The sequence below is a fragment of the Embiotoca jacksoni genome, unplaced genomic scaffold, assembly GCF_022577435.1.
Source record: "Embiotoca jacksoni isolate LCO1_2020_lvr unplaced genomic scaffold, fEmbJac1.0.p SCAF_6, whole genome shotgun sequence".
In the NCBI taxonomy this organism is placed as follows: Eukaryota; Metazoa; Chordata; class Actinopteri; family Embiotocidae; genus Embiotoca; species Embiotoca jacksoni.
In genome coordinates, this window is record NW_027185414.1 from 22,671,742 (window position 1) to 22,682,125 (window position 10,384).

The 10,384-nt window shown below is 43.2% G+C and overlaps 1 protein-coding gene across 2 annotated transcripts in view; it reads left to right on the forward strand.

Annotated features, from left to right (window-relative positions):
- Positions 1-4,038, forward strand: part of uacab (uveal autoantigen with coiled-coil domains and ankyrin repeats b) — a 44,525-nt gene extending 40,487 nt beyond the window's left edge. For both annotated transcript variants that reach the window (XM_069174409.1, XM_069174410.1), the window contains one exon: positions 1,255-4,038. In XM_069174409.1, coding sequence (XP_069030510.1) covers positions 1,255-1,326 — 72 coding nt within the window. In that variant the 3' untranslated portion in view covers positions 1,327-4,038. The remainder of the gene's footprint in view (positions 1-1,254) is intronic.
- The last annotated feature ends 6,346 nt before the right edge of the window (positions 4,039-10,384 follow it).

Consider the following 10,384-nt stretch of genomic DNA (forward strand, 5'->3'; position numbering starts at 1 on the left):
ACACCGCTGCGACCTCATTTTCAAAATTGCCGTCGACTTGTACAGCGAAACCTTTCACGGAAACAAATCTCACGGTCAAAAGTTCACTGTGGTCTTCGTGTGTCTCCGTAGCACTTAAAACGTGAGACCACAACTCCTCAGGGCGAGCTTTGCGCTGAACATGCATCCAGTTCCTTGTTTGCAGGTGGGCGGGGCTTGTGGGAACATTATCGAGTTCAACACATTGAGCACACACTGGGTGCAAAAACTTCAGGATGTCTGAAGAAACATGAATCGACCCGCAACAAACTGCTCCAGTGAGGGACGGACGCAAACCTCCACGAGTCCGTCACCCCGCGGAAGCTCGTTGGGCTGCATTGTTTTCACGTCACCTTCTGGCATCAACTCGACTCATCTGGCACGACGGAAGCGACCTCTAAAATAGCACCAGATAAAATTTTTAAAAAAAAAGCGCGTAGAGCCGAGCCGGTGCCGTCAGTGGAGACGAGGCTTTTATTGATGACCTCTGTTTAGAGCAACAATGATAAGAAGGGTTGAACTCTGAGATTCCGCGATTAGATTACGTGGAAGAATAATTGAACGGATGCAAATCTTCCTCGATGTACTTTAACTGCATAAAAGCCGACTGGTATCATTAAAAGCTGAGACGAAGATCCATTTCGGTGATCCTTGTTGTTGTTGTTTGGTGTTTATCCTTCAGTTTTCAACATTAACCTGCAGCATTTCCCACATCTAACTTGTTGTAAAAAACGTCCCTCCACAAATCGTATTGGTTTTTCATGCATATCCACCATCCCTGTAGATGTGGAGGTAAAAACAGGAGCTTCAAACTGCTCCAACGTCTGAGAGCTGAAACTGATCACTGAGGGCTTGTGTGACACTCTGGCAGTGCTCATTGAAACAGTAAACAATCACACAACTACAACCAGCGAATGACATGTAGTAAGCAAGGAAAACGGGTTTAGGAACTCATGCCCGTTGCTTTCAAAGCAACTTTGTCACTATTCAAATCAGAGTTCTTCAGACGACATTCACACTAAAGTGCCGTGAGGCCTTTGAGGCTCTCTTCAGATTAATGGGGAAACGGGATGTCGGAAAGGCTGAAAATTCATTGATCACAACAGGGGACGTCGAACAGTACGATGTCCAGCAGATTGATAATTGCAGACTGAAATGCAAAACTGATTTCTGACGTGAGGAATTTTCAACAGTGAGAAAATACGATACCAAATGGAATAACTCTTTCTCTCCCAGGGCCACATGGATGAGGACGTCCAGGCCGCCTTGCTCCAGATCATCCGCATGAGACAGGAGTTTGTGTGTTGAAGCTTCCGAACACGATGCTACCTGCTGACTCGGATTCACTGTGTTCACGTGTCCTGCTGTAAAGTGTCCCTGCTGTGGCCCCTGTGGGTGCCCTAGTGGCTGTTTGTCCACCAATTTATCCAAAAAGGCTGTCCAGAAGTCCATTATTTTTTTTTATTGTAGTATTTCCACAGTTTAATCCCCAAACATCAAAAGTCTCTGCAGGTATAAATGTGTCCTTTCAACCCAACGCAGGAAATGAAAACTCTACGTGCTAGTATATCAATTCAAGCCGACATCCTGTATCAAACTGACCAGCGTAAACCGAATCATCTACTAACACAATTCTATACATTTCTGTCAACTCTTTTAGAAATGATAATGCGAATGTGTGCATGTTTCGCAGCTTCAACCCTTCAGATGCAGTAACGAAGAAGTTATTTGAAATGTGGATCCCTCTCCTGAGTTACACGCTCCCTAAAGCTGACCTGTGAACTGGACATGAACACAAAGACCACTTTTCACATTCCCACCCGACAGTCAGTTCTCACGCCGAATGCTTTCATATTTAACAGCGTCGTTTGCTTCAATTTAAAGGACAAGTTCACTTTTTTTTTTTTAAACGTCAAATGCCCAAATGTACTTTCACGGAGTTGAACTCTGCGCTGTAATCATTCCTCCTGCTCACACTGCTTTCTCAGCGTGAAAACAGTTACACAGGCATTCAATTATGAATTGACACCCAGAGAAAAATTACTAACGTAACAATTATAGACATTGTTGAAATGGGTAGTTAGCAGCCGCAGTCTAGGTGTTGTCATCAGTCCATACAGAAGCTCAACAGAGCTGTTATTCTGCTGTGGTTGTTTACAAGTCTGATGGCTTCTGCAGTAAAACAAAATTGCTGTTTATTTTATATTTAGGCAATGTAAAAGTTAAGCAGTTGAAGACGAAATGGTAATCGAATTTGTTTGTCTATTTTGTGTCTGTTGTTACAAAGAACTTAAAAGCCAGAAAATAATTAAAGACAAAATTCTTTCAGTAAGATGAAATCCTTTGATTGACTCCATGTACGTTTAGTTGATGCGGGCAGGAGAGTCTTTTCACACTGAAATCTGTATTTTCTCTGTTTCCTTTCCAGTGTTCCCTTGCTGAGCTGCGGGGGAGGCACGGAAACAAAAAAAGAGTCCGTTTTATAGTGAAATCACTGTAACTTAAACACTGTAACTAAAATACTCAAACCAACTCGGGACTGCTGACGCGTCGTATTAACCCTGGAGTTTATTTCTTAAATGAAGATTTCATCACTGGAACAGCTTTTGAGAAGGATCTGCTCGCAGGCAGTGCGAACAGAAGAAATGATTACAGCTGTCAGAAAATCAGTCGGTATACACACGGGCTCGTGTTAACAGTGTTCAAACCGATTTAAAAAAAAAAAAAAAAAAATGTGAACGGATCCTTTAACCTGGCTCATGTCCGTCGTTACACTTGAGCTCTTCTCCTTTTGAGTCCCGACTCATTTTGTGGGACGCGTATCGTCTTCCGGAGGTCCAAACTAGTCGGATACCAAAGACCTGACGTCGATCCAAATCCAAGAACCGCAGGCCGTTATTTAGTAGCTGGAGACAGTTTGAGGAAGAGTTGGGGAGAGCGCTCGGTCACGTCTGTCCCACAGTCAGCTGACGTTGAGTCTGTGCGTTGGTCACGCTGGGTTTGAGTGGAGGCGGTGTGAAGTGTGTGTGTGTGTGTGTGGGGGGGTCTCTTGCTGTGTCCTACAGTTTGCAGTGGCACTTCGTCTTTTCTTTTTTTTGTTGTTGTTGAAACCAGAGTGTCCTCTAGTGGTGAGACTTGGCAGGCCAAGTTGATAGAAATGGTAATAATCACTGCGGCCCGGGAGGGGGGGGGTAGGCAGGCAGCTGTTGTTTTTGGAAAACTGTAATATCTGCATATACTCTGCAAATTTGTTAAATAGCTCACAGATGATTAAGAGAATATGAAATGAGGAAAAAAAACCCCACTAAGTTGTCTTTATCTTCTAATAGTTGTTGCTTTGCATGACGACATTTAAACCAAACTCACATTGAACTTCGCAGCTCTCTGAGAGCAGCGGCTGCGTGCCCCCCGAGCCGGCTCTGTGTGACTCCTGATGGTGTTGTGTAGTGGTGTTGTGATTGACGAGCGAGTCTCTTTGTGCCTTTACACCGATATATATTTTTCATAGCTTTGTACTACTTTAATTACTGTACTACAGTGTGACAATTCTCATATTCAGCAGGTCTGGAAGTAGAGCCGCACAAAACATGTTCAGGGTAATGTTTACTGTAGGATGCCGTTTGATAAGAATAGAACAGATCCCTTTTATTTATGTGGATAAACTTCCCCCTTAATGATTAGATATTTGAAGCACTCCTGTCTTTACCTTTCAGCTAACACACTTCACTTTAGTCAAATTTCTTTCCTTTCTGTTTTTATACTTCGGTCAGAAACTCTGTTTACACCAACTGATTGCGTTTTGTTCTGCAGATGTTCAGGATTAACACGTGTTGTTTGGATATTTCTTCCCCGTCGTCCCTCCACCGTTAACAGACTATCAACTGAATCCACTTAAATCTCTAAATCTAAATGTACCTTTAAACAAATCTGTTTAAACTGGATGTTTTCCTTGGAAACAATATTTGTGTTTGTTAATCAGTCAACAAAATCAATAAAAGTACCTAACATAGAAAACTACAATATTCTCCGTGTATTTTGTTACTTACACTTTAAGGGCACTAAAAAAAAAACTATTGGGAACATTTGGCCACACTCGCCATGTGGAGACTGAAATACTAACTCAACATTGTACTGGATTAAAATGTGGTGTAGACTTTTGTGTTCACCAAAGGAGGAATCCTCCTGCTCTTCAGTTACCTTCTGACTTTTCAGGACTCTAGCGCCACCAGCTGGTCAAAGCCTTCAACTGTATTTTCATCTGGCAACAGGATGTGGTCAAATTCAAAATTTTGTAAGGTACATTGGTTTACGACAAAACATCAGCCAAACTAATGTCACCCCCCCACCCCTCCCCCATCAGCTTCAACAATATTAACATGCTAAAGCGCTAAATTAATGAGGTGAACATGGTAAAATATTCCATCTGCTAAACATCAGCTTGTCAGCATTGTCACTGAGAGCATGTCAGCATGCTAAGTACAGCCTCACAGAGCTGCTAAGCACAACTGTAGTCTCTTAATTTGGTCACACAAAAGTCACAGCGATAGAAAAAGTATCCTGACATGACGTGGCATGTTCAGATTGTTCTTATTGAGGCATCAGTGTGTAAACAGCATGTTGTAGCTGCTTTATATCCCATTTTTTTTAATATATATATCCTACAAGAACGGCAGATAAATCTCAGGGGTTATCAGATTATTACTAGGAGAGGAATGGAAAAAAAAACTAAATTCAGATTTAAAAAAATAAAATTCTAGTGCTTAATCTCATTTTATTTGAACACGTATTGAAATAAAATACATTAGAATAAAAAAAACCAACACTTTTTGGTGGAGCTGTGAACAACTTGTTGACATCTGAAATGTGGTTTAATCTTTAATAATGTGTTGTATTTTAAAAGCTTGATATATTATCCATTGTGTCAAATCTTCATGGTAAAAGTACCTAAACCTTTCAAGAAAGTAGAAAGTACAACATGTCCTATATATAGTATATATATATTATATATATGTAGTATAGAAGTGGAGGTATAAAGCGGCATGGCACGGAAGTAGCTACTTAAGTACTTGAGTAGATGTACTTTGAGTTGATGTACTTAATTATCTTCCATCACTGTCTTGTCATGTTAAAAGTGCTTAACACCTGTTTGCACAATCAGCTTCTTACTAAGCGTAATGAAGCGCTGCGTAAACAGAAGTCGGATGAGTTGCGGTTATTTTACGACTTGGTGTGTGTGTGTGTTTTTTTGGTTCATCGTTTTTTTTTTCTCAGTTGGTGGAAATGGGCGGTGTTCACAAACGTCTGCGCACCAATCAGGATACGTCATCTGGATGGCAGCTGCGGGTCATGTCAATCAAACCTGATCAAACGACACCCACGCGGTCTGTGTCGAGAAGCAGTTTTGATTCTGTTGACGGTTGCTCTTTCAGTCATGACTGCAGAGAAATCCCACGTTTGTCGAGGTTGGTTTGAGCCGCTGCAGTACGCCGTGTGTGTACTTTTAGCTCCACACACTCTTGCTTCCCAGCTCAGTTCATGTGGTTTCACTTTAAGCACAATCAACCCAGGAATGAGAGCGAGTAGCTCTTTGGCACAACGGCGCTCACTTTTATCTCTGAGCCCGTGCCTCTATTGATTTGTCTGTTGCTCTTTTTCTCCACACAAGATTTATTTTTCATTAAAGCTCTTTTTTGGCTCGATGCTGAGAACAGAGGTCAGAGCAGTATTGGTTATCTCCTTTCAGATAAATTCATGGCAGTCACCAAGTGCAGGGGGATTTTTCTTTCTTTCTTTTTAAAAAAAAAAAAGAAAAAAAAAAGCACAATAGGGCTGAATCGGCCTTTTGCTTTGGGAAATAATCAAGATTACTAATACAGGAAAAAAAAAAAAAAAAAAAAAAAATCCGAGCAGAACTGGAGTTTATGAGCTCGAGCTAATCCATCTGTTATCCCGTCCTCTGTTCACACACACAAACATGCACCATGTACACACCCTCTAATTGATACAAGCTTTGACCTGGGTTTGATTTCTTTGAGAAAAGCTCGGCAGTTTCAAGTGGCAGCCCTGCCTCCTCTCCTCCTCCTCCTCCTTCCTTGCTTTTATGATCCTCTTTCTTGCGGTCTGCACTGAATAAGCTGTTCTCAGCAATTATGGCAAATACAATTCAATCTGTTGGTAGATCTCTCTTTAATCTCATTTCCAGGGTCCTAATCAGTCCCATACATCCACTTGTGGCCGCTTGGTTAACCAGTGTAACCCCTTTCCCGACCGCAAAGAATCCCATCTTTATAAAATTCGTCATCCCGAGAAGGATCAGAGACATTATTTATGTTGGAATAAGCCCCGGTCGTCCACTGCATGCCTCATGAGTGGTGAGCTGGCTGAGGAGCCGGGCGGGTGGTTATATACACATCAAATGCACGCCCACATCTTTGCTCGCAGTCACGAACGTTTGTTATCTCTCACAGCGGTCCTCCACCTCGGCGGTTGCCCCGTCCTCCTCCTGGCATTTGTTCCCTGGAGGAGCTCCTGCTGCGCTTCGTTAGCCGTACAGAAACTCGGAGGCCTCCCCTCGTGTCTTACGGGGGATTGTGAGAGCTTTTTGTTGTCACACACTTTCATTACCTGTGTTGTGACTGTCTCTCTTCCTCTCTTACGTGGGAAGATGAAACAAATCCACTGGTCTGTCCCTGATGGCTTCAAGTTTAAGGAGCTCTCCACTTATTTAGAATAATTCATCTATAACTGTCCCGCACATCAAAATCAGTGCGGCAGAATATTTTCTCCTCTTTGTCCAAACTTGCAGCGTTTATCCACAACTCGGTGCTCATGTGGCCTCGAGCTGCTCACCCCCAGCAGAGACGAGGAGCAGCCTGATAACCTCTCCTCTTTCTAACTAAACACACCCAGATTGTTTCATTTTTCAAACTCCTCATCACCCGAGGCGGTTTATGAGACTGTGTGCGGCTCCCCGTGGAGCCACAAAAGGCTTCATAAAAGTGTTTTTTTTCTTCCCCCATATACAGTAGTGCTTCCCAAGACCTGCAAACAGACTTTGATGTGTGAAATAAGTGGAGTTTCCCTTTAAGTGCAGAGCACACGGCACACTGTAGATGGTCATTATGGTCTGCAGGAACCAACCAGCAGTTTTCTACTGGGAAAGTTAACGTCACAGAGCTTCGATTTATCAGTTCGTTTTCTGGTCATTTACACAACCTTATTGATCAAAATACAACATGTGAGCTAAATATAGATGACAAATAATAAAGCAGTCACGTCTACAACAGGACCGCAGATACAGGAGGTCGACTAATCACGGCGTTGGTGGTTTGATCGGCAGCAGTTCCTGTCAAAGAAACTTAACTCCAGCGTGTTGCGTGGTGTTTTGATGTGTGTAAATTGGTGACTCAAACTGCATGAAACCTTTTACATAAAACTCCACCACATAAAAACAGCTCTCACCAGATGATATTCTCCTCGAGTGATGTGAATCCCACCAGAATTTGCAAGTAACCAAAAAGACCAACATGTTCTGCTTTTTGTTTGTTTTTCCAGTTTTTTTTTTTCTTCTTTCCTTCTTGTTGTTACTATTGTTGCTGTATCAATTTGTTTGAGTCTCGTCCCCCATTTTGTCCTGTTTTAAGTCATATGTCTACTTGTTGATCACTAGTGTTGCCACAGGCTTTTTTTTTTGTTGTTGTTGTTGTTGTTGTTGTTGTTGTTGTTGTTGCTTCGCCTGTCTGTCCCATCATCGCCTCACCTCTCCTCCCTCTCCCGGCTCCTTCCTTCCTTCCTGCTGTTTTACCTTTTGTCTCTCATCCTTCCTTCCTGGTTAATGCCACAGGTCAGGTCAGTCAGGAGGTCCGTGCCACATTTGTCTCCCTGGTGTAATTGCTAACTCTTTCTCTGTCACTAATAGGCCATTACTCAGGCAGTGCCGGCCCGGCCAGCTTGCGAGGCTACACCGAGGGCAGCGAACACGAGGCCAGGGGCCCCCGCTTTTTTTTCATTAGTCCCTTGAGGAACTGGACTCCTCTTGGCTCCGGGCCGAGACAGGCGAGGCCCCTTTAATGTTTTTGCAGAGCTCCAAAGCACTTTGTTGCCTCAATAAAGTTCATTTATGGGATAATAAGGCTCTGGAGGACACATGGTGCTGATTTGAGCTGAATGGTTTCAGCATGGCTCACATTCCCTCTGCCTGTTCTCCATCTCTTTCTTTTATTTCATCTTGTTTCTTTTTCTTTCTCTCCACTTCTCACCTTTCTCCCGCTCCTCGCCTCGCGTCCCTCTGTACTTCTTATCCACCGTCATTTATTATTCTTCTCCCTAACACTTTGGCAGTGTAACGGTCTGATCCTGGGTTGACCTGGGATTTGCACACCTGGGAATGAGTAGCAGCGAGGGGGCAGGAGGCCCTCTCATTTCCCAGGATTTATTCCAGAGCTTTGAGGGGGGGGAGGTGGTGGTGGTGGGGGAGGAGGGAGGGGGGGTAGACGAGGGAAGAGAGGCGATCAGAGGAATGAAAACCAGAGAGCCCCAAACCCTGGCAGAGGGATCAGGCTTTACATGCCAAGACGAGACCGGAGCCAAGAGCCTCGGACTTCTGCTGTATCCAAAGTGTGGAAGTGCATGTATGAGATACATGCACTGAAACAGACTTCGCTCTGAGGATCGGTTAAAACACACGCACAGACAGATTAGAAACAGGCCCAGCCTCCTCTTCTTTTTTATCCCTTTAGTTATTACACATGAGGCTTACGTGAGTGTTGGCCATCTTTCCCTGAAACCCAGTAAGGACATTGTACACCCCTGCATGCTAAACAATTTCATCTGAGTTCAGTGTTTTTCTTTTTCCCTCATTAGTAGTTGGTTAACCACTAATGCTCAGTGTATCTGCTCCGCTTTTCTTCCTCCCTTCATTGACTTAGCAAGAACCAGATGGCCCCCAAACCGCCACCTCTCCCTCCCGACTGTCATCCTTCCCACCGCTTCTTTTACAATAATCTCTCGTTCTCAAACGGAAAAACGTCCCCAGTTCTGCATGTCTGGTCGTGGCGCAACACATGAGACAGTGTATGTGGTTTAATAGGATAAGGCTTTTGGGGTTGCTTGGTGCTTGGAAACACGTCTGAGGCCGCCACTGGCTGCTTCAGTCATCTTAAAGACACTGGGTCAGGCCTGAGGGTGTTAGCTCGAGCTTGTTAGTGCGGTTGGAAAAGGCTGCGTTTGATTCCGTGATGAGGTCCGGATGAAAAGCTGCGAATGCGGAGGACTGACGCTGATTTGATGTCGGCGTTTGGGAGCCGCTCCATTTTCAATTGTGGTGGTTTGGGTTGGCCGAACCAGACCACTGACACAAAGCATGTAAATGACATAAGTTACATGTCATTCAGGTTTAAGACACAGGATTGATCTGTGAGGATATTTAGGACTCTGTTTGGAAAAAGTTCTCACAGTACCAATAAGTAGCTAAGTATGTTTAATACCTTTCACAGAGCAAAATCACAAAGAAAAAAAAAATGAAACGGACAATAAAAAGATGCAACAGCAGACCTTAAAAAACAAATTATATGAAAACCATCAGACCTCATGAGGCGGCATGAAGGCCACTTTGAACAAATGAGTCTGCATTTTAATGGTGTCATTAGAGTCTGACGAATGTATGTCTGAAGTTTGATGTTGACAATAATCCCTTTGTCTGTTGGGCCTTTGCATTTCCTGCAATACTAATACAATTAAATTAATATAATATAAATGATAATAACGTAATAAAATACCAGCCTGCTACCTTGCTAATCTGTTAGCCTCTGGAGCTTCTTGACGCTGTCCGTTCCCTAACAATGGCGTCGCCACCATTTAACCACCTGAATGCTGAGCATCTACAGTGCACACGACTTCCCCAACGTTGTCACCACGAGCTTCTGTTTGTATCAAGCAAATAAGAATATTTAAGTACCACATTATTACTTTAACGGTAGCACAAAAGCGTAAGTGGTGGAACATGTGCCATGTCACATGCCGCAGTTGCTTAAATAAAGGAATTATTTAATATTTTGGGGATACACACTGTCAGCAGCATGTTAGCCTAGCTTAGTGTAAAGAGCGTAAAGCCAGCGAGGCTTTATCCAAAGCTCACAAAATCCACCTACCAGCACCTAAAGCTCACTAACCGACCCAATCTATCTGTTATAATCCACAGACAAACAGAAAGGTAAAACATTTTATTTGGGTTTGGTGCTGGATTATTTCTTGATGAACCAACAGCTGGACACTTCAAAAGATGATTTGCATTTAAAGAATGGACAAACAATATTTCTGTTCTTGATCCGACTGGGCAACAGTCACTGGTTGTTTTTATTTCAGGGCA